The 24,777-nt window shown below is 50.9% G+C and overlaps 1 protein-coding gene across 1 annotated transcript in view; it reads left to right on the forward strand.

The window, feature by feature from the left end:
• The first annotated feature begins 7,455 nt into the window (after nt 1-7,455).
• Nucleotides 7,456-24,777, forward strand: part of LOC109733707 (kinesin-like protein KIN-7L) — a 31,460-nt gene continuing 14,138 nt past the window's right edge. The window contains exons 1-9 of the mRNA XM_020292928.4: nt 7,456-8,723; nt 8,831-9,039; nt 13,264-13,377; nt 13,455-13,536; nt 13,621-13,688; nt 13,791-13,853; nt 13,943-14,085; nt 14,789-14,891; nt 14,994-15,074. Of these exons, the coding sequence (XP_020148517.1) occupies nt 8,543-8,723; nt 8,831-9,039; nt 13,264-13,377; nt 13,455-13,536; nt 13,621-13,688; nt 13,791-13,853; nt 13,943-14,085; nt 14,789-14,891; nt 14,994-15,074 (1,044 nt within the window). The 5' untranslated portion in view covers nt 7,456-8,542. The remainder of the gene's footprint in view (nt 8,724-8,830; nt 9,040-13,263; nt 13,378-13,454; nt 13,537-13,620; nt 13,689-13,790; nt 13,854-13,942; nt 14,086-14,788; nt 14,892-14,993; nt 15,075-24,777) is intronic.

Genomic DNA, 24,777 nt, shown 5'->3' on the forward strand with positions numbered 1-24,777 from the left:
GTGGACCCCCTTGGTGGACCCCCGGACCCCTTTCGGCACTCCCGGTACAATACCGATAAAGCGCGAAACTTTTTCGGCGACCAAAATAAGACTTCCCATATATAAATCCTTACCTCCGGACCATTCCGGAACCTCTCGTGACGTCCGGGATCTCATCCGGGACTTCGAACAACTTTCGGGTTTCCGCATACATATATCTCTATAACCCTAGCATCACCGGACCTTAAGTGTGTAGACCCTACGGGTCCGGGAGACATGCAGACATGACCGAGACGCCTCTCCGGTCAATAACCAATAGCGGGATCTGGATACCCATGTTGGCTCCCACATGTTCCACGATGATATCATCGGATGAACCACGGTGTCGAGGATTCAATCAATCCGTATGCAATTCCCTTTGTCAATCGGTATGTTACTTGCCCGAGATTCGATCGTCGGTATCCCAATACCTTGTTCAATCTCGTTACCGGCAAGTCTCTTTACTCGTACCGCAATGCATGATCCCGTGACTAATGCCTTAGTCACATTGAGCTCATCATGATGATGCATTACCGAGTGGGCCCAGAGATACCTCTCCGTCACACGGAGTGACAAATCCCAATCTCGATCCGTGCCAACCCAACAGACACTTTCGGAGATACCCGTAGTGCACCTTTATAGTCACCCAGTTACGTTGTGACGTTTGGCACACCCAAAGCACTCCTACGGTATCCGGGAGTTGCACGATCTCATGGTCTAAGGAAAAGATACTTGACATTGGAAAAGCTCTAGCAAACGAAACTACACGATCTTTTATGCTATGCTTAAGTTGGGTCTTTTCCATCACATCATTCTCCTAATGATGTGATCCCGTTATCAATGACATCCAATGTCCATAGTCAGGAAACCATGACTATCTGTTGATCAACGAGCTAGTCAACTAGAGGCTTACTAGGGACAGGTTGTGGTCTATGTATTCACACATGTATTACGATTTCCGGACAATACAATTATAGCATGAATAATAGAAAATTACCATGAACAAAGAAATATAATAATAACCATTTATTATTGCCTCTAGGGCATATTTCCAACAGATTTTTTGTTTCTTGGTTGGATGCTTCTCAATCTTTTGCTAGCCTTCATTTACACTAAGTATGATCACTACTTGTGCATCCAAAATCCTTAAACCATTTTTGCCATATGAGTCCACCATACCTACCTATATGTGGTATTTCAGTGGCGTTCTAAGCAAATTTGTATGTGCCATCTCTAATTTTCAAAATAAATTTCCTCTTTGTGTGTTCGTACCGCTCATGAAATGGTAGGGATGGCCGATTTTCCCCCATGCTAGATGCGTTATTATCAAGATGAGTGTTTATTCACTTGTCATTGCACGAGAGTATGGCAAAGGTATTAGGGATGCCCAGTCCTGAAATGAAAAGAAATTTACTTTATGTTGTCAAATAATAAATTCCTTGGAAAGTGTTGGTATGGACGGTACCCGTGGATACGGCTAGCCGTGGAATGTGAAAGAATGGTGGAAAAGGAATAAACTTTATTTTCTGTTTGGGAACCGCCTATGATGTATCTAGCATGGAAAGTATTGGGAACTACTCAATCATTTTCGTTGACGGGAAAAGCATGCCACCCAAAATATTTTATCTCTCATTTTTTGAGCTCTGGCACCTCTACATCCCTACTTCCCTCTGCGAAGGGCCTATCTATTTACTTTATGCAATTTTTATTTTTATTTGAGTCTCCATCTTCTCTTATAAAGCACCAACTAAGGGGCACTATGATCGTACTTGATCATTGCATGTAGCTAATATGCGAGTGTGTTTTGCGAATGGATCAATGATTGAGCATGATGGGCTAGGGATAACTTTCTTTAGTGTTGATATTTTGAAAGACATGGTTGCTTGTTGATATGCTTGAGTATTGATGTCCTCATGTCAAATTATAGACTATTGCTTTGAATCATTCAAGTCCAAATGTCCATGCTACAAAAGAAAGATTATATGATGAATATGATAGGTAGCTTCCCACAACAAAAATTCCGTTTTCAGTTGCTACTTTATCATAATAGTTTTATGAGAAAGAGTTGTTGTTATGATGCTAGGAAAAGTGATTGAAATTATCGTTGATCAAACTTATGCACTTTGCTAGCATTCACACTTCATAAATTATTTCTTTTACCATTTACCTACTCGAGGACAAGTAGGAATTAAGCTTGGGGATGCTGATATGTCTCCAATGTATCTATAATTTATGAAGTACTCATGCCATGTTTACAACAATTGTATATAGTTTTGGTATGGTTTGCATGGAACTAACCCGGACCGACGATGTTTCCAGCAGAACTACCATGGTGTTGTTTTCTGTGCAGAAATGAAAGTTCTCCAAATGAGCTGAAACTTTTTGACGATTTTTTTGGAACAAAAGAGACCCCCGAAGCTTCGTGGAAGGACCAGAAGGTGAAGGAGTAGGGCACAAGACACCGGGGTGCGCCTGGGCCCTTGTCCGTGCCCCGGTGGGTTGTGCTCACCTCGAGGCCCATCTTCGCGTGAAACCGACGCCAAAAAATCCAATAAATAGAGAAACCATCAGAAGTAACCCTAGATTAGAAGTTCCGCTGCCGCAAGCCTCTGCAGCCACGAGAAACCAATCTAGACCCCGTTCCGGCACTCTGCCGGAGGAGGAAATCATGACCGGTGGCCATCTTCATCATCCCGGCGGCCACCATGATGAGGATGGAGTAGTCCACCCTCGAGGCTGAGGGTTTGTACCAGTAGCTATGTGTTTAATCTCTCTCTCTCTCTCGTGTTCTTGAGATGTCACGATCTTGATGTATCATGGGCTTTGTTAATATAGTTGGATCATATGGTGTTTCTCCCTCTCTATCTTGTTGTGATGAATTGAGTTTTCCCTTTGAGATTTTGTTCTTATCAGAATGAATACTTTTATGGATCTGAGAGCACTTGACATATGTTTTGCATATGAATACCCATGGTGACAATGGGGTATTATATTGATTCACTTGATATATGTTTTGGCACTCAACTTGCGGATTCCCGAGGTGACATTGGGGTAATCTATGCATAGGGGTTGATGCACGTTTTCGTCCTTGTTTCTCCAGTAGAAATCTTGGGCACTCTTTGAGGTTCTTTGTGTTGGATCGAGTATTATGAATCTGAAATTGTTTGATGCGTATCGTATAATGAACTCATGGATACTTGTGGTGACATTGTTGTATCTAGGTGACATCAGAGTTGGTTGATGTGTATCATATGGAGTTATTTTAGTACGAACTCTTGGATAGATCGAAGGGAATGAATAACTTTGTGTTATTTTAGTACGAACTCCTGAATAGATTGAACGGAAAGAATAACTTTAAGATGGTTTCATACCCTATAAAAAATTTCTTCTTATGTTCTCCGCTAGATAAGAACTTTGGAGTGATTCTTCATCACACGTTGAGGGATGGTTATATGATTCAATTAGATTAGCATTGTTGAGAGATTGCACTAGCGAAAGTATGGACCCTAGGCCTCATTTTCAAACATTCAATACCATTTGTGCTCCATTTTACCAATTGCTACCTTGTTGTTTTTATTTTTAGATTATAAAAATATATTTCTACCATCCATATTACACTTTTATCACTATCTCTTCGCCGAACTAGTGCACCTATACAATTTACCATTGTATTTGGCGTGTTGGGGACACACGAGACTTTTTGTTATTTGGTTGCAGGGTTGTTTGAGAGAGACCATCTTCACCCTACACCTCCCATGAATTGATAAACCTTAGGTCATCCAGTTGAGGGAAAATTGCTACTGTCCTACAAAACTCTGCGCTTGGAGGCCCAACACGAATTACATTTATAAAGTTGCGTAGTAGACATCAAATTCTCAATGATCAAATGTGGCAAAGTTGTCGGAGTTGGTAGCGGGTAGGTGATGGTGGTTGCGGAGAGCGGTGGTGGTATGCGGAAGGTTTGGTGTAGGCCCGGCAAAATTGGCGAATGTTAGGCGGAAGAAAGGAGTGGTGGAGGAGGTGTTACTGCCAGGGGCCGGATGTCCGGGCTTGTGGGCCGGATGTTCGGTTCCTGGATCCGTGGACAAACTCGGTGGATCTCATGGGGAGAGACAATTTCAGGCAAAAATCGAGGGATTGTGTGGATGGAATTGGAGAAAAAGTTAGGGGAAGCTAGATCTACGAGTAACACATGAAATCCATAGATCAAATCCAACAACATCATCACACCAACAAATCACAAAAAAATTGGGGGCTATTTTTGTGGGGAATTTTCGAAATTGGGACAAAATCAACAAAATTAGGCTAGAAAACAAAGAGGGGAGGATCCAAAATCATGATCAACCTTGGCTCATGATACCGAGATGATGTAGGGTGGAAACCCTAAGGCCGATCTTTCACGATTTGGAGGGGTTCCCACGAAGAACACGACGAACACATGAAGAACACAAGGGCAAAAATAAGAGGAAACACTCAAATTGACTTGATCCAATCACACATGTGCTAGATCCATGAATACAAAGAGATCACAAGATCCAAAGACAACAAAGCAAAGGTACAAGTATCTAGTTCTTCTCCAAGAGGAGGTCTTGAATCCACTAGGGGATCTTCTCCTAGGTGGAGGGCTTGAATCCACTTGGGGGATCTTCTCCTAGATGGAGGGCTTGGCCTCTAATGGAGTACGTGTCAAGTGGATGAGCAAATCTCTATCTCTTATGTGAGCTAAGCCAATGCTAACCCTAAAACGTTGGGGGAGAAAGGTATATATAGTCTAGGGGGGACGAAGGGATACATGGGCTTCGACCCGTTACACTGTGCGCACACAGGGGGAGCCGGACGTCGGGCCGGATGTCCGGGCCTTCACGAGGAGCCGGATGTCCGGGGCTGGGGCCAGATGTCCGGGCTGTCGGGGCCGTTCTTTCTGTTCTCTGGATAGGGCTTGTCTGGATTTCCGGGCTGGGGTCCGGATGTCCGGCGGCTCACGTCGAGCCGGATGTCCGGGGCCTGCGCCGGATGTCCGGGCTGGCGGGGGCCGACTTCGGTGAGGTTCTGTGAAGGACGCCGGATTTCTGGGCGGCTCGGCCGGATGTCCAGGCTTGGGCTGGATGTCCGGTGCCTGGAGGTGCTCCCCGGCAGGGCTGGTGTTGTGGTCGTAGGCTTTAGGGGCCAGATGTCCGGGTCCTGGGGACTTCCTCCAGTTCCTTCTGTCGTTCCTCTTCATCCATGTGCTTGGGGACTTGTCCGTCTTCACGTGCGTCCTCGAGAGGGCCTTCTTGGTACCCGATCATGCACAACATTCCAGACTTAGGTAGTAGCCATGTCTCGAGTGGATCATATGGAATATCACTAAGGAGAGATGTCACCTCGGTCTCGAGAGCTCTAGCTCGTGCTCGTGTCATTGGTCCTCTTGGCACTTGATGAGACGATGGTAGGTCCATGGGGATGACCATAGGATGCTCCGGATCAACTCCCTGTGAAGATTTAATCATCCAATTGGTCAAAGAAGACTCATAGATCGAAAAACATACATAGCTATAAAATTACACAAGAGTGAAATTTCAAGAGATTTAAAATAGATCAGTGAATAATATGATCATAAACCCATAATTCATCAGATCCGACAAACTCACCGCAAAATATTACATCAGATTGATCTTAGAGAAGATCATTGTATTGAAGATCAAAAGAAAGAGAGAAATCCATCTAGCTACTGTTATGGACCGGTAGGTCCTAAAGGAACTACTCACACATCATCATGGAGGCAGCAAGGTTGATGAAGTTGGCCTCCCCAATGAGGCCCCCCTTCGGTAGAGTACCGGAACAGGGCTCTAGATGGGATCGCTTTGGAAGAGAGGCCGCGGGCACGATAAAATTCTTTTGGGTCCTGCTTCGAGGGTTTCTAAATATTTGGGAATTTATAGGCCAAGAATTAGGGAAAACGGAGCTACAAGGGGCCTACAAGCCAGGGCGCGCCCCCTGCCTTGTGGGGCCCTCGTGGGTTTTCTCGTCCTCCCTCTAAGCTTCTAGGGTCGTCCAGAAAAATCATCAAAAGGTTTCATCGTGTTTGTACTTGTATAGGTATGAATTTTTTGGGAAAATAAAAACATCCAAAAACTAGGAATTGACACTCGGCACTAAATTAATAGGTTAGTCCAAAAAATAATCTAAAATGGCATATAAAACATACAAAAGTGGTAATATAATAGCATTTAACATTAAAATATTGAGACGTAGCAATCCGCGGGACAAAATTTTGTTTTCTACTAAATTTCCCAACATACCCAAGTAGTCTTACCAGAGAGCAAGCAGACATGTCGCCGATCTACCCGACTGCGTTCGCTAGTTACATGGCTTGCAATGTTGGCACGTGTTCAAATGGGAAGATGACGACTTCTATCTATGGAGCGGGGGCTACTCCGGAGGTGGGCATCTTTGATCTCTTTGTTCAGCTTGGCCAGGCCAATTCAGAAATGGTTCAGCGGCAATGATCGACTGCCCATCAGGAGCTCAGATGGCTCTAACACTCTTGAAGGTGCACTATAAGGACACAGACTTCCGCCTCATCTCGTGGACGACGCTACCCGAGCATGACTGTTCTTCTAGGAAGTATGTCGACACGCCTTCAAGGTAGAGTAGTGTTGCAGATACGAGGAAATCTTGGACATGTAGTGAGCTAAATGCCCCATTTTCTTTTCTTTTTACCGGAGCGGGAAAAAATGGTGGCAAGTTTGTGTGTTTGTGTTTTTTAAACCCCGCAATTGCTTCACTGGGAGATCGCTGCCTTTAGTTTTGATTCACGTTCGTCGGTGGTCATTGATACAGATGACATGTGAACATTGGTCATATTTTGCTTGTGTTCTATTAGGCAGGTTGTCAGACAGTGCCACTCGAAAGATGGGGCTCACATCCCAAAACACGCCGGGCACGCGCAGTACCCAACTCGGAATGCATGTTTGTCGCATCCTGCCGGGTTGTTTCGTTCATGCCTGGTGGTTGTCGGGTGGTGCCACTACCTCTTGCCATCGTGTGCCCTTGATCGGATGTCATGCTTTCAGATGCCTGTATGGTATTTGGACCCTGTGACCTGCCTGGATGGTTCTTAGTCGCCTTAGTTGTTCGGAGCAGGAGCCCCCAATTCCAATGGTTTAACTCATGTACTGTGGGGTGTGGTCGACCTTCCTATCAACCGGTCTGTTTGGTTCCCTTGGCCATATACATGGCAGATACAAACACAATACAAACTCAATCACGTGTAGGCCAATTACGAGAGATATGTTTCAATTATATGTTGTGTCGTAGGCGGAGAAAGCAAACACAACCTGTGGGAACTGGGGGAAAATGGGAAACGCAGATGGATCGACCTTATGTGGGGACAGGGGACAGCTAGTGGACGGGTGGACGTCCTCGTCTTTCTCGAGCTCGTCGGGTACCGGAGAAGGGTCAGACGGGCGTGGCAGGTCCCGGTCCGCAGGTATAGGAAGGTCGAGCTCATAACCATGCGGGCCTGCTCCGGCCAGCCAGCCCGGGTGAAGTCGACCGCGACTTAGGAGCCGGAGTCGGCGTGGTCATCGGAGGTGATGCAGATGGAGGCGACCGAGTGGACGACGACGGGGTGCCGGAGCAGGAGCAGGTGTGACTTGGTGGTGGGCTTGGGTAGGCCACGGTGGAGCGAGAGCTGGAACACGGCGAGGTCGTCGTGCTCGTCGCGAGTAGATTTGGCGGAGCTTCCGCCGCTCGCTCGCGCATCCACTTGGTTAGGGGCGCCATGATGCTAGACACCGTCGCACGGGGCAACTCATGCGCCACCTTGTCCTTCTGCTGCTGCGGCATGGCAGAGGACGCCAAAAAAGCGACGACGGCGTTGTGCCCGTGGACCTCGTCCTCCACCATTGACGCGCAGACGGAGGTGCCTTGGCGACAGAGTCGAGGGCCATCGCCGCGGGGCCTGTGCTGGCGTGGGTGTCGTTAGGGATGGCACGGTGGAGCTGCATCCGACGGTGGCCATGGGAGAGAGCTAACGTGTGGTGGAGCTGCATCACGACGACGGCCATGAGAGCTAGGTGTGCCAACAGGATCTCTCCTGGAGAGAGTGGGGTGCGGTAGGGGAGAGATGGAGGATAAGGAGGAGTCTCGAGTGTTCGTTTCGGTCGCGCAAACCCCAAACGAGATGGGAAGTTGACGTGGACCTACGCTAGGGTCAAGATTGGTGCTATTTAATCAAACAGCAGACACATCATTCGGTATGAAATGTCAAATAGTAACCCCAAACAAAAAAAGTTAACGTGTCATAATGGATGGCTAGAAAGACGTGTGGTCCAACCTATTTTTTTTGTCAACCTACTTCAGCCCACAAGTGTCGCACTTGTCGCGTGCCCCACCCCGCCGGGGCTGGCTTGGCTCCAACTTCTCCTGAGGCCGCATTTCATTTTCAAAAGAAAGAAAACAACTCTCCTCAGGCCGAAATTTCAAATCCGCTCTTCTCTGCCCCAACCATTGCAGTGGCCGACTCGCCGTCCATCCGCTCATGGAGAAGATCTCCGTCGCCGTCCGCTTCCGCCCGCCCAAGCCTTCGGTCGACGCCGACGCCGACTCGTCCTCCTTCTCGGGCGGCGGTGCTGTCGGGAACCGCGAGTGGCGCATCGACGACTCCGGAATCTCCCTCCTCCACCGCGCCGTCCCCGTCCCCGGCACCTCCTTCGTCTTCGGTACCAGGATCCTTCCTCTATCTCACTCTCCTCCCACCTTCTGTCCCTCCATTTCTAACTCGTGCGCTCTCTCCTTTTTTGCTGGTCGGTTCCTTGCACACACGAAGACCACGTGTTCAACGAGTCTGTGACCAACGCGCGGATCTACGGCCTGCTCGTCCGCTCCCTCATCCGTGCTGCCGTAGATGGCTTCAACGGCACTGCCTTCGCCTACGGCCAGACCAGCAGTGGCAAGACGTTTACCATGAACGGCTCCGGTGCCGACCCTGGGATCATCCCGCTCGCTGTTCGCGACATCTTTGACACGGCGGCCGAGGTAATTGCTTACTCGACGAGATCAATTTCCTTTTTGAGCGCCAGTTGTCTGAATTCCCCACCTTACTATGTATGTTGACATCATGGAAAAACACTCAAACACCAAGACCGGTTGTGCTACAAGTACATGTCAAGGTTTAGCACATGAGGTGGAGTAGGCTTTAGTAGAAAAAATTCACAAAGGTGACCGTGCCTTATCAGGTGTTCAGACTTCCGAGGCAGGCCACTTGGGCACAAGATTTTTATTTGGTCGAGTCCTCACAGCGTGTTTGGTTGGGAGTAATTAGAGTCAAGGAATGAGAATTAAAGGGGTACGAGACTTCAAATCTATCGTTTGGTTATGGGGATTGGGAATTTATGAAGGAATAGGCATGGGACTTGAGATAGCTCTAAGTCCTAACGCGCCAGCGGCGGCCCAAAGGGCGGCCTCCTCCTTGATCTTCGCGAGCAGTTCAGCAACGAATGGCGGCCTTGGTTGAAAACGCAGTCATTGCGGGGGACGAGCAGGACCGCGGATGCGAGGCCTTTGCGCATGGGCTTGGGGGCGAGGTGACTTGTGGATTGCCACCAATTGTTGAGCGATGGCTCGTGAGCGGGTGGGGGGCATGGGATCCTAAGCCAACTCAGCGTCTCGTGCCAAGTCTGCCGGGCGAAGGGGCATGCGAGGAGGAGGTGGTTCATGGTCTCTGGCGCCTGGTCACAAAGTGGTCAGCGCACGGGGTGTGGCAAGTCGCGGCGGGCGAGGCGGTCCGCTGTCCAGCAACGATCCAGATGTGCGAGCCAGTGGAAGAACCTGACACGCGGGGGCGCCCAGCACTTCCAGGTGAGCTTCCATGCGTCTCAAGAGTTGGAGCCATGGAATGTGGCAAGGTAGGCTGATCTGGCGGAGTAGATGCCGTTCGCGCCCCACTTCCAGGTTAGGCGGCCCGGCTCGGTGGAGAGAGTAGTGTGCTCGATCCTGTGCCATAGCTGCAGGTACTGTCCGATTTCCTGGATTCCCGCGGAGCCCTGGATGTCTTGCGCCCACCGATTGGTGAGGAGGCCGTCCGCCACGGTTCGGAGCTTATGGCGGCGTTTGGGGATGCACGTGTACAGGCAGCGCGATCTCGCGGACGGAGCGCCCATCGATCCACCGATCCTCCCAGAAAAGGGCCCGCATTCCGTTCCCAACCGAGATGGTGGTAGAGGCGAAGAAGAACGCACGCTCCTCGTCGCTGAACTACAGGTCCAGACCAGCCTAGGCCCTGCCTTGGTCCGTGCGGCTGAACCATAACCACCGTGTGCGGAGCGCAAGGCCTGTGCGCGCTAGATCGCGAACGTCGAGACCGCCAAGAGAGATCAGCCTGGAGACGCGCTGCCAGTTGACGTGGCAATTGCCACCGTTAGCCTCCACACGCCCAGCCCAGAGGAAGCCTCTCTGAATCTTCTCAAGTGCCTTCAGGGTCTTCTTTGGGGGGGGGGGGGGGGGCAGCACGAGCAGTTGATGGATAGGGATCGCCGCCGGGACTGCCTTGACAAACACGAGGCGGCTAGCCTTGTTCATGAGATGCGCCTTCCAGCAGGGAAACATGCCGGCGGCCTTGTCAACGATAGACTGAAGCTGGGCAGCAGTGGGCCGCCGCAACGTGAGCGGGATGCCCAGGTAGGTGATCGACATCTCTACAACGGGGCAACCCAGCAGGTCGAGGGCTAGCGCGACGCCCACCGTGTCGCCTCGAATCAGGGTGGCGGAGCTCTTCGAAAAGTTTACGTGAAGGCCTGAGGCGCGCCCAAAGAGCTGCAGGACGCTCCTGACAGCGGATATGTCGCTCGGCGTGGGGTGGCAGAACAGGACCACATCGTCCGCGTACAACGAGACGGAAGGGATCGAACGCCAGGGGTGTAGCTGCTGCATGATGCCCAGCTCGGTGGCGCGACGGAGCAGACGGCCTAGCGTGTCCACCGCGAGAACGAAGAGCTAGGGTGACATGGGGTCACCTTGCCGTAGTCCTTGACGGTGCCAAACGGGCGGGCCCGGTTCGCCGTTCATGATCACCTTGGTGCTGGCCAAGGAGAGCAAGATTGCTAGCCAACCCAGGAATCTGGCACCAAAACCATATTGGCGCAGGACATCGAAGAGGACCAGCTGATCGAGTCAAATGCGCGAGTTAGGTCTATTTCCTGCGAGCAAACGAAGAACAAGCAAGAAACTGAGATTGCAATCTGGATATTGCGAATATAAGAGAAAAGCTTTATTGATGAAAGTGGGGTTCTGTGACGTCTTGGTCTGGTCGTTGAACACAAATGAAGTACGCGAAGTTGCAACTATGGCGAACTTTAATCTAAACAAAACCCAAGCAAAAAGCTACTAGATTGATCTACTTATATAGGAGCAAGGGGTGGCGGCCAAGGAGGCGGGAGGACGTCCCAAGGCAGCCTAAAACTAACCCTAAGTCGTACAAGGCCCATGGGCCCAAGTGGAGGTGATGCAACACCTTTGGACTTGTAGTTTGACTCGGATTCTGCTGCAATGTCAGATTGTTTCGTCAATATCTCAACGCTCCGGACGAATTTGAAGGTGAATCCAATTGGGTGGGAAAGAGCACGAAATCTACTTTCCAAGCTAGGCGTCGTAGCCTTCGTTGGCAGGGCGGTAGCGCAGCAGCTCGCGCGCCATGAGCAGCGCGGCTTGCGTGTTCGCCGGCCCGCAGCGAGCATGGGAGGACGAAGCCGTAGCAGGGGTGAGCGAAGGCGTAGCAGTGCGGCCATCGTGCTGCACGGAGGAGGGCAGGGAGGAGTCCTGCTGCTCGTGAGCGGTAGGGTCGGTGCCGGCGTTGGCGGCGGCCGAGGTGGAGTGGCGGCGGCCGCGGCCCGCAGGCTCCGTCTGGGTGACGCGAGCTGCGTGGCGCTTGGCACGAACACGACGAGCGTCGGCCATGGGGACGGTGGAGCGGTATCAGAGCGAAGCGGAGGAACTTCGGCACACCCCTACCTGGCGCGCCAAATGTCGGAATCGGGGCTTCCAGGACCCAAGAAAAGGTTCAAACTCTGGGGTGTGCTCACAGATCTCCACTAAGCTCTAGCTCGCTGCCCACTGCCTCACGGCGATGCTCTGGCATGCTCGAGCGAGGGGAAAGGACACGACATGGCAATTTACCCAGGTTCGGGCCACCTTGCGGTGTAAGACCCTACTCTTGCTTTGTGTGGATTACGGGGGAGGATGAGTATGAGAGTGCAAAGAGGATGAACTGCCTCTGGAGGCTCTGGATCCCAAGGGTTTGACCCCTCTCCTACGGCGGCGTCTAGCCTATCTTTATACTGGCCCCGGTCCTCTTCCCCCAAAAATATTAGGTGGGAAGGGTTGCCACAACGGCCAAATTCGAAGGGGAACAACAGTACAACTTATCCTGACTAAAGGCTGTCTTCGCCTGCAAAAGCTTCTGTCCATGATGCGCTGGTGGGCTCGACAATGACCTCCGTCCTGGCGCGCCCGCTGTCCTGGTCTTTTTGCACCAAAATGGCAACCTCAGGGGATTGCTTTGGGAACCGACGCGCTGTCCTTGCTCCCTTAGCACGAAGGAGGAAAACATCCTTATCTGCGCCCGCTGGCGCCCTCCTGGCTCCGCTCGTCGTTGCTCGCGTCACCCTCGTGCAGCGCGAGGCGGGGCTTGGTGAGCCTAGACATATCCGCCCCGCGAGGGACCTCGGGAGGCAGCTTCAGTAGACCGCCCAGCGCGAGGACCTCGGGGAGCTCTTGACGATGCTTGCTGATGCCCACCTCGCGAGGCGGGGGCCCTCGCGAGGATCCTGCTCGTGAAGTCTTGAAGATGGGCCGTGCTGGGCCCACGCCAGGTGCCGTGCCTTGGGCCGCCGGCAGACGGGCCTGGATACCCCCAGTCCCATGGGCCCGACAACAGTGTCGGGAAACCCGTCCATGCGCGTCCAGAAGTCCTCGAAGTGGAAGCGGCGATGCGCCGGCGGCACCGGCGAGCAATCGAGCAGTAGGGGACTGTGGTCGGAGACGACTGAGACGAGGCAACGGAGGTGGCATTCTCCATGCAGCTCTTCCCTGTCGACTTATGTTCACTTCCCTGGTCAAGTCCCTCGTCAATTCACATGAACCAAACAAGGGAATAAAACAACTCATCACATGTCTAATCTCAACACAACTCTCTACACTAAACTCCCAATCCCCTTCCCAAATATTGCCAAACGCGCTGTCAGTTTGATTCTTGTTTTGGGACAGGCCGCAGACAGGGTGTTCCTGATCAGGGTCTCGTACATGGAGATTTATAATGAGGAGATCAATGACCTCCTGACACTTGGGAGCGAGAAGCTGCCAATTCATGAGAGCCTCGAGGTAAATGCTAGGAATGGTTATAGTAACTTTCTTCTACTTGCTGTTACACTGTGTAAGGATTTGTGTTGTTTCTACAGCGTGGTGTATATGTGTCCGGTCTGCGGGAAGAAATTGTTAACAATGCTGAACAAGTGCTACAACTCCTTGAGCTTGGAGAAGGTTCCATTTCTGTCCATTTATCGTCGTACTTGTTCAAATGTATATTTTCATTTTCACCAATTCATAAGCTTCCATTTTTCTCAGCAAATAGACATTTCGGAGAAACAAACATGAATGTCCGGAGCAGCAGGTCCCATACTATTTTTCGGATGGTACATTGAAAAGCCAAAAGTGATTGTAGCTGGTTTCAGTCCATTTACATAGAATGGGCATGGTAACTAAAATACTCAATTGTGTTGTTCTGCTGGTTTCAGGTAATTGAAAGCAGTGCTAAGCACCAGACGAACTCTGGAGATGCAATCCGTGTTTCTATTTTGGTATCTGCTTTTGACTCCCCCTCTTACAAAATAAAGTAAATGTGTCAAGAAAAAGAATGCTTTGATTGACACTGCTTTTTTACATGTAGAACTTGGTCGATTTAGCTGGGTCAGAAAGAATCCCCAAGACAGGAGCTGATGGTGTGCGGCTTAAGGAAGGGAAGCATATTAATAAGAGCTTGATGATTCTCGGTAATGTCATCAATAAGTTGAGTGAGAATGGAAAGCAAAGGTATTTCTATGGAGCATTACCCTGACTTAATAATCTCTAACTTTCTCTAACTAAACTGTACCAAGCTTTGACATATAGCACGAGATGACAGTAATCTAACAAAAATATAGGTGCATGCGATAGCTCTGATTATTATATGTTAGTTATCCCAAGTGCCCAACAATCATAAACAGCTTGCAGTGCTATTCATTTAGTTTAGAACATGGATAACAAATTGCAAGCACCAATTTTAATGGAAAATTAAACATGAGTTTTATTCATACTTTATCACCATTTATTCTATCACTAGGTTATAATAGCTAATATATTATCCAAGAATGTGGCACCCAGAAGTTATTTGAGCTTCCCTTTCCATCCTTTCAAGTGTTCCAAGTCATGGTAACATACCAAATGAAAAGAAAGACACTTACTCGAGCGAAAGAAATATCTGAGTCTACAACCAAATTATTTTATTTTATTCAATCATGGAATCACCCTGTTATTGTCTATTTGGCTAATTTGGTAGGCCCAATGATTATGGCACCACAGATGTTGTAGTCTTAACCTATAAAATCATGGGCTCATCCCTAATAAAAAGGTTACCTTATGCAAGGGAAGAAAAATCTATTGGGAACTCCTTGGGCCTACTTATTGAATTATGTGAAAAGTCTCCTAAGATCCAGGATTGGTTGATGCACTAAAGTGGTTAATTATTTTGATGCAGAGGGCACATCCCTTATCGTGATAGTAAGTTGACTCGCATCCTCCAGTCTGCACTTGGAGGCAATGCAAAGACATCAATCATTTGCACGGCTGCACCTGAAGAGGTGTGTTATGTTTACATTGTTACATCCAAGTAAATTATATGGTTTTAAACCCTCATGCACTTACCACCATTGCTATCACATCTTCTAAAAAAATAACTACAGATTCATATTGAGGAAACTAGAGGAACTCTTCAATTTGCAAGTAGAGCAAAATGTGTCAGCAATTGTGCTCAAGTAAATGAGGTGAGTATTGAAACTTTTATATTGCAACAGATGAGTTTTAGTTTCAGATGTTAGTACCTCTGACACATTAATTTTGGAAGCAGAAATATGAAATAGTGCATCTGAAACTATGTGCTTTTATCTTATTCTGTTGTATTTACTGTTGTGGGAAACTGGGAATAAATAATCATACCCAGAGGACCTACCTACTGCATGGACGGCCAATGAAAGTCTGAGGTGGTCAACGAAAAGTCCAAGGCGGTCAACAGAGTCCAAGACAGTAAACAAGGTCTAAGGGAGTCAACAAAAATCCAAGGAAATTGTCATGGTCAACAAGTCAATGGAGAAAAGGAAATTAAAAGGTAAAGTCAACACAGAAGGCAATCAGCAAAGGAACCCAACTCTAGAAGAGGCCCAACGGCCCAAGTAGCCAATGCCCATTATGGTGGAGTGATGAGTGTTGTGAATATTTGAGCATTTTTCCATTAAGTTTAATCCAGAAAGATGATAGATAAAACATGATAACCATCATAGAGATGATAATCGAAACAAGTAGCAAAGTGATGTAAGTAGTCATGCAATTGGGTGCATAACAGACGAACATCATATCCACACTGATAGATAAAAGACGTAAACCGGACGCAAACCCTAACAAAAGAGAGAAGAAGACATACGGTGTGGTGGAAGAAGATGTAGGTGTGCTGTTCGTCATTTCGCTGAGGAGGTGGTCAATGTAGGAAAAGAAGTCTTCGTTGTTAGCCACGATGGAGGAAGATCTAGCAGTCGCGCTAGAGCGCTCACCAAAAACCTGATTGCCTCTCTCCCGTACAGGATTGCAACAGGCAGGGCTTCAGAGGCCTGCTGTCTCACGTCTCGGTGCACGCGGAGAAGTGAGATGGAAAAGCAGTAGGTGGCACAAGGTTCTGGATGAGGTGAGGGAGTTGTGTATTCTATTTGGTGGAAGAAGAGCGACCTCTTATATAAGCCTCAAATTGATCCACTAGGGAGAGGAAGAGAAACGGTCCGTGCGGCTGTTGAGATTCGTCTCCCACTGGAGGCAAAAAGTTTCAACCTTTTCTTGCGTGGCAAAAATTAACAAGCACACGTTGCATAGATCCTAGTGCGGCTCGGCTTGATCACGAAACACGATCGCGTGTGAGGTGAGGCATGGCGCGGCGAGGCGGAGCGCGCGTGTATGTGCTCTATTCTCAAGCTCTTAGTGGTGTGTGGAACAACTCACCTTATAAGTTGGTCTCCCACACCCTTCACTTGCGTGGTGGGACTAAACTTTCCACACCCCTTGTCATGCATGAATGGGTCATATGGGCCTATGGGATTTTCCTAGGAATTATTGGATAAAATAAATGGGCTAAAGCCCAATAATTCCAACAATCCCCCACCAGATCCCACCAGATCCCAGAGGCACATAGAATTTGCCTATGGTTCCAAACCATTGTTTATATACCGGTATTTAGTTGGAAACAGTTAAGTTGAACTTCCACCTAGAACTCCACACTACACCCATTCACAACTTGGACAGTGGACCTTGAACTGCAAGTTTTGTGCAAAAAAGTTTTACGTAAAGCCTTGACCGATACTGGACCGCTGAAAAGCTTTCCCGCGGGTAGGAGCGTATATATCATACTCCATGGACCTTTTCATGAGTTTACTAGAGAGCACCCAACTATCACAGAGTGCAAGTTTAACAGTCTTGACTCATATAGATCTGTCCTTCCAAGATGTTCTGTAGGACAACATCTTTGCCTACCCAAGCCACTCAAAACACATTAAGATAAATATCAACCTACCTTGTAGATTAGGAGGGAATTGCATCATAACGGAGTGGATCTTTACAAATTAAACATTCTCCTCTTAGTTACCCAGTAGTCTTGCCAATTCTAATTAACGGGATCTCCGATCACATAGAATGGGTTATCACCATGGGTAACTTATGTAGTGGGTCTCAATCCCATCTCCCTTGATGCATTGTCTATCACATTTTGTGATAAACCCTTTGTGAAGGGATCAGCCAGATTCTTCGATGTGTTTATATAGTCCAATGCTATAACTCCAGAGTTTCCCTTAAATCTGATAGATTTCAGTCTCCTTCTCACATGTCTTGATGACTTCTTATTATCCTTAGAACTGTTTACCTTGATGATCACTGTTGGATTATCACAGTTCAATAGGATAGTCGGTATTTTTTTTTCAACTACCGACAAGTCCATCAAAAGCTCAGGAAGCCACTCTGCTTCAATCGTGGTTGTGTCTTGTTAAGATGGACTGCTTGCAAGACTTCTTGGAAACACCACCACCACCAAGTGTAAACACATAACCACTTGTGGCTTTAAGGTCATCAGGATCATATATCCAATTTGCATCGTTATATCCCTCCAGTACCCTTGGGTACCCGATACAGTGATGACGAGGCACAAAAATAGCGAGATGATAAATTGCGCGAGTCGCTGTCCGATCTTTCCTGGTACTAGCAGCAGCAATAAGAAATTCCGATCTAGCAAAGATGCAAGAATGTAAAATCAAAAACTTGCATCGAGTAGATTAGATCGACTCCACGCGCAGCTGCAACAAAATCCCCATGGATTAGCAACGAAGACAATATTTGGTGTCTCCAGACATGGGACGCTTTTGTAATTTTATTGAAGTCACGATCAAACCAATCTGACTTAGATCGGTCGCTAGCCTTTTATATAGGCATCCACATTCGATCGGAACCGACTCACAGGCAAACATAGTTGGTACGGACTCTCTCTCTCTCTCTCTCCTATTCAAACTAATCTAGATTTACCTAATTAAATATCCAGCCACCTTGATCACCTAGGAAACTATTTGACAACGTCACTTGTATACTAGACAAAAAGAAATAGACTTGACTTATGTAACATGATACACTATGTTCACAGTAGGTTGCCAAACCGAATCAAAAATTGACTGGTATATTTCCTACCATAATGTGTCAACACATGGAGTTCTGAAGGTTGGCTTAACTTCATCTTTCTTCGGTTCAGTTGGTGGAATCTCAAAGCTAAAAGAGCCAACTTGTAACACATTCTGAAGATTATCTCTTGCACTAACGGCCACATCAAGTGAAGTCCATAACTCACAGTACCTTTCAGATGGCGCGTTATCCTTTGTTGAGCATGCCAATGAGCATCTCCCAGGTTAGATACAAACCGGCTTAGGTTGCTCACAACAAACGAGATGTCAGGCCTCATAGCGCTAGCTAGATACATAAGCGAACTGATGATTTGAGAATATCTCAATTGATCCTTTGTTTCTCCTTCATTCTTTCGAATCAACACACTTGAATCTTAAGGTGTTCCAGAAGGTTTACAATCTGAATATCCAAAGAGAGCCAGAACCTTCTCCACATAGTGGGACTGTAACAAAGTGATCCCACCATCATCACCTCTCAAAAGCTTGATGTTCAATGTAACATTAGCTACTCCAGGTCTTTCATCTCAAAGTTATGAGATAGAAAATATCCTCAGTGACCTTGAAATTTGTCCCAATATAAGTATCAACATACAAACACAACATAACTCCCTCGCCCCCACCATGGCGATAGTACACACGTTTGTCGGCTTCATTTGCACCAAGGTCTTTCAAACTTCTCGTGTCATTGCTTAGGTGCTTGTTTCAAGCCATACAAAGATTTCGCCAACTTACACACCTCTCCTTCATGACCATCTACTACAAACCATCAGGCTGTTTCATCTATATTTCCTCTTCCAACTCTCCATTTAGGAAAACTGTCTTGTCCATTTGATGAACGAGAAGATTGTGTGAGGCAGCCAATGAGAGTAGTACTCGAATGGTGGTCAATTTGGCCACATGCTCATAAGTATCAAAGAAATCTTCACCTTCTTTTTTGGTTAACCCTTGGCTATAAGTCGTGCCTTGTACTTTTCAATTGTACCATCAGGCCTAAGCTTTTTCTTAAGCACCCAGTTACATCCTACAGGTTTACACCAATAAGGACGATCAGTGACCTCCCATGTCTTGTTAGCCATGACGGAATCCCTTTCGCTACATACAACTTCTTTTCATTATTCAACATCAAGAGATGCATAAGCTTTTGAAATAGAAGTGGGAGTGTCATTCATGAGGTACACAATGAAATCTTCACCAAATGACTTTGCGGTCCTTTGTCTGTTGCTCTTTCTAGGAGCTTCATTGTCATCCTCCTTAGGAATCTCAGTGTGTTTCCGCTTAGAATGTTCCAATGGAACAAAAGGTTTAGGAGTTGCCTCTAACCTCTGACTAGATGAGCTACACATATCTTTCATAGGAAAATATCCTCAAAGAAGCCCGCATCATTCGACTCCATAATTGTACCAACATTCATGTTAGGGAACCTCAGATTTGACCACTAGAAATATGCAGCCAATGCTATGGAAAGCATAGCCCAGAAAAACACAATCAATGGCTTTGGTCAAGTTGACTCTTGGGAATTGGCACGTTGATTTTTGCCAAGCAACCCCAAGTTCGTAAATAAGAGAGTTCAAGCCTTTTCCTTTCGCATTCCTCAAATGGGGTAATCTCTTTATTCATCGTGGGAACTCTGTTTAGGACATGACTTGCAGTCATCAAAGCCTCCCCCCACCATGCATTGGAAAATACCGCTGTGTCTAACATGGTGTTAACCAAATCAGTTAGTGTGATTTTTTTGTTCGGCAACCCGTTTGACTGGGGCGAGTAGGGAGGCGTCCTCTCATGGATTATACTATGTTCCTCTCATAATAAATTGAACTCGTTGAAAAAAATACTCTCCACCACGATCCGATCTAAGCCTCTTGATCTTTCGATCAAGTTTATTCTCTGCTTCGGCTTAGATTTTAAAGTAGTGCGAAGCCTCATCTTTTGTTTTCAGCAGATGTATCATGCATTATCTAGTAGAGTCATCGATCAAAGTCATGAAATATCTTTTTCCACCCTTTGTCAACACACCATTGATCTCACGAAGATATGAATGCATGAGTTCTAATGGTGCCAAATATCTCAACTCAACTGTCGTATGAGACTTGCGAGGTTGCTTTGCTTGCACACACACTTAGAACCTTTGACAATTGTGAATTTCAGGTTTAAACTCAAATTTGCTGGCAGCGTCATGCAACCAAAGGAACTGGCCCTTAGCATGACACAACCAAAAGAACTCGCACGCCACGTCTTATAGTTCACATCCTCAAACAGAGGAGGCTTGAGAGTCGTACCAAAAGCAACTAGAGAAAATTGCCTACACATATCAGGTTTTTGGACTGTTGAATATTTGAGCAATTTTCCATTAAGTTTAATCTAGAAAGATGGTAGATAAAACATGATAATCATAATAGAGATGATAATGAATCAAGTAGCAAAGTGATGTAATTGTCATGCAATTGGGTACATAACAGACAAACATCATATCCACATCGATAGGTAAAAGCAGTAGACCGGACACAAACCCTAACAGAAGAGAGAAGAAGATGTGCGGTGCTATGGAAGAAGATGCAGGTGCGAAGTTTGTCATGTCACCGAGGAGGTGGTCGACGTCGGGGAAGAAGTTGTCGTTGTCAGCCATGATGAAGATCCAACAGTCATGCTAGAGTGCTCCCCAAAAACCTGATTGCCTCTCCCCCATACAGGATCGCAAGAGGCAGCAGTAGGAGGCGCAAGGTTTACCGAAAAAGGCTTTCACCCCGCTTTATAGATAAAGCAAACCGCCACAGAGCACCCATACAAGGACTAGGAGGCGCAAGGTTTTGGAACGAGGGGAGGGAGTTGTGTATTCTGTTTGGTGGAAGAGGAGCGACCTCTTATATAAGCCTTGAACTGACCCACTAGGGAGAAGAACAAAAAGTTAAGGTAGAGCAGACACGTTTCAAAGGTCCTAGCATGGCTCGGATTGGCTCGATCACGAAACACGACACGCGTGTGAGGCGTGGCAAGGCGGGCAGTGGAGGAGGAGCGCTTGTGTATGATGGCGACCGTTGGCTCTGGCGACGCGCCTGGCGAGCCGGTGACTCTGCCGCCGCCCGCACCGTCGTCCCCTCCGTCGCGCGCTTCCCTCCCGCCGGGGACCCGCCGTCGACCCCCCCCCGCCGCGTCGTCCCGTCTGGTCTGGGCAGACCTCGCCGAGGCCGACGACCTCGCCGCGGGGCGTCCCGTGGTTTGCCATGACCGCGTCCCGCCCAAGGCTCCTGCCCGCGTGCCGCGGCCCGACTCCGCCGGTGGCCTTACCCCCAAGGGTGGGGGTTCGGCCGCCCGCGAGTCCACCCGGCGCCGGCACCGGCCTTCGGGCCCGTCTCAGACGGCGGCTCGGCAAGGTCCCACCTTGGGATCGGGGACCCGTCGCCGGAGGTGTCGTGGTGGATGGGGCGTGGCTGGCCGCGCCGACCACGACACCGCGAGGTCCTCCTGGAGATCCGCTGCTCCGGCCTCGTCTTCCTCGGCCCCGGCCGGCCCGCCTCCGGCAATTTCGACGGCGCTCTCGTCGGTGCTTTGCCGGCGCTCACCTTTCCGCCCCTTCATCTCCTCTTTCGGCGCATCCGCCCTCTCGCCTCCTGGATCCCGGCGCGCTCCGGCCTGGCCTCGCCGCCTCCGTCCTGCCCCGCCGGCGACCACTGCGGCGGCGCTCGGGGAAACCCTTGCACCTCGCCTGGTCGCCTCGGGGCTGTCGTACCGGGCTACGCTGGTCATGGGCCGTCCCGTGGGCCTCGCCTCTGGGCCCATCCTGAGTCCCTCGGCTGCTGGGCCGCATTGTGGGGCGCGGGCGTTGGACCGCTCGGTGGGCCAGTCCCCTGGGCCGGTCTTGCCCCCCGCGGCCGCTGTGCCGCGTCCCTCCGTGGGCCTGGGCCTAGTCCGGCACCCCATCTGGATCCCGCTAGGGTTTCCCCGTCGACCCGCCCCCAATCCCGCGCCTCCCGCTTCTTCCCTCGACGCGCCCACCGCCGCCCCCCGTTGCTCTCTGCTCGCCGGCGCCACCGGCCCCCTTGAGCCCCCCCCATCCCCAGCCAGCCATGACCAGGGACTGGGGCGACAACGCCGGCCGCCGCAAATGCCGCGCGGATGACCGTCGAGATCCTCCACGGCCCTCCCCGACGGCCAGCAGCGGGAGGATGATCTCCGGCAGCAACTCTCTTCCCGCCCGGCCCGGCTGTCCCCCGGCCGCGACTCCCGGCGCTCCTCCCCCCGCCCTGCCCGCCGCTCGCCTGCGCGCGAGGACCGCCGCTCCCGCTCCCCGGCCCGCCGCTCGCCCCTTCGGGAGGACTCGCGGGACCGCGGCCGGTTGCCGGCTGGGGAGGCCCGACACTCGTCCCGGCGGAGGTCCACCTCCCCGTCGCGCTGGCGGGACCGTTCCCCCTCTCCTCCTCGTCAACAGCCCCTCGCCAACGCCTCCAACGCCCCGTCGCTACCAGCCGCCGCACAACCAGGCCGCGCTTCCTCCCTCCAATGGAGGAAATGGGAACCGGGGACGCCAGGGTGCCAAGAAGAAGAAGAAGGGCCCCCCTTGCCCCGCGGCCGCGGCCTCCACCGCCGCCGCGGCGGCTCCACCTCCGGCCTCCAACTCCGTCTCGGATGGTCCGCCGTGCTTCAATTGCGGCTTGTCCGGACACTTCCAGGTGGCCTGCCCCAACCCTCCGATGTGCTACCTCTGCAAGGATTCCGGTCACCCTGCGATTCTCTGCCCGGATCGCCCGGTGACGGAGGAGATCATGATGTATGGGCACGGCATCGAGGATATGGGCTTCTTCCACATCGAGGTCCCGGAGATTCCCCCTCCCTCCCCCTCGCTCCTGGCTCTCGTGACTGTCATCGGCGAGGCCGTCGCCACCCCGGAGCTGATCGAGGCCGAGCTCAACCACTTGTGCAGGTGCAAGTGGGACTGGCAGGTGACCTCCACCGCTGCCAACGCCTTTTCGGTGATCTTCCCCGACGCTCTGAGCATGGGATTTTGTACCCGCAACGACAACATCACCTTGGCCCTCAACGGGATTGTGGTGAACATCTCAAAGCCGCGGTGGGATCCCAAGGCCGTGGCTGTTCTGGACACTGCTTGGCTCCTAATCGCCGGCCTGCCGGATGTGGCCCGATCTGAGCGAGTCATTCGCAGTATGTCCAAGATCCTGGGCAAGGTGGTGGTGGTCGATGAGCTCTCCCTTCGCAAGGAGGAGGAGGAGGTCCGGGTCAAGGTGAAGTGCCTGGACTCCTCCAAGCTTCACGCCACGATTCGGGTCTTCTTCAACGACGACGGCTACGACCTCAAGATCTGCCCCGAGCCTCCGAACCACATCGGCCACCCCCGATTCACTGATGATAGCCACATGGGGGGCGGCCCAGCCGACGCCGACGACTCCCGCCGCCGACGGTCCCGCCACTCCCGCCTCGACGACCCTAAGGATGACGAGGACTTGTCGGAGCACTCCCGCTCCCCATCCCGCGAGCCTGCCAACCCACCTTCAGGCCATGGCGGTTCCGGGGCGGGGCGCACCCGCGTGTCGGCCACTGACCTCGCGGTGGCTCTCCGCCTGGCCTCCACGCCGGTCGCGCCCTCTCCGCCTCCGTCGGAGTCGGCCAGTGACTTCTCCAGTGTGGGCCTGCTCGTCGTGCCGCCTTCGTTGCCGCGATCTCCCTCCGCCGACTCCGCCCTCCGCCTCTCGCCGTCGGGCCCGGACCCCCCGTCCCCCCCTGGTTTGACCTCCCCGGTCCCCACGGGTGGCGGCGGGTGCACCCCCATCGGCGCGCCGTCTCCGCCCCTCCCACCCGCGGGCGACGCGGCTGGCGACATCCTGGAGCTCGTCGCCCCGCTCTCCTCGCCGGTGGCCTCCGACGCCCGCCTCTCACCGCCTGCCTCCCCGACCGCGGCGGTGGCCGTGGTCGTGACCACTCCGGCCTCCGCCCACCCTCCGCCGACGGTGGCGTACGCCAGGCGGCCCCGTTCCACCTCGACGCCGGTGACGGCGTCCCGCTGCAGCGCCCGCCTTGATGCGACCCGCCCGGCGGACTCCCCGGCTCCGTCCATCGCCGAGCGTGCGGAGCTTCGGGCGGCGGTCCAGAACCTCGAGTCAGGTGTGGATCCTGTCCTTCCTAGTTCTTCCAGTTGTTCCTTTTCCGCGCTTGAGGCCGTTCCCCTTGGCCACCTCGCCAAGGTGGCCACTGACTCGGCCATCGTCTTCAGAGGGGAGGTTGGTCCCCCCGTTAGAACAGACCGCGGCCATTAGGGCCCGTGAGATCCTAGATGGCAAACTGGCTGAGACTCGGGCGCGCTTGCTTCGGCCTCCCGAGGATTCGATCGCGACCCCCGCGGGTCGGGTTCCTCCGATGGCCGACGGGGTGATCCGTGGGCGCACCCGCTCTCGCACTGCTGCTCTCCGCGCGCAAAGTGCCTCCCGTGTCCTGGGGTCAAGCAGCCCCCCGATGGGGGATTAGATGCGGGCCCTTTTCTGGAACATTCGCGGCTTCGGCCATGATGGCCGTCGCTGCCAACTCATCGAATACATGCGAGACGAACACATTGACATCATTGCCATCCAGGAAACCATGCGCACTGAGTTCTCCCTCCACGAGCTTGAATGCCTTTGTTCCCACCTCTTCGCCTGGCATTGGCTCCCTTCTAGTGGGACCACAGGCCACTCTGGTGGCATCCTTTTAGGGGTAAAGGATGCCACCTTTGAGATGGGTGGCATGGACCGGGGTGAATTCTTCGTTAGTATGGAGATCTTCGAGC

The sequence above is a fragment of the Aegilops tauschii genome, chromosome 4, assembly GCF_002575655.3.
Source record: "Aegilops tauschii subsp. strangulata cultivar AL8/78 chromosome 4, Aet v6.0, whole genome shotgun sequence".
In the NCBI taxonomy this organism is placed as follows: Eukaryota; Viridiplantae; Streptophyta; class Magnoliopsida; order Poales; family Poaceae; genus Aegilops; species Aegilops tauschii.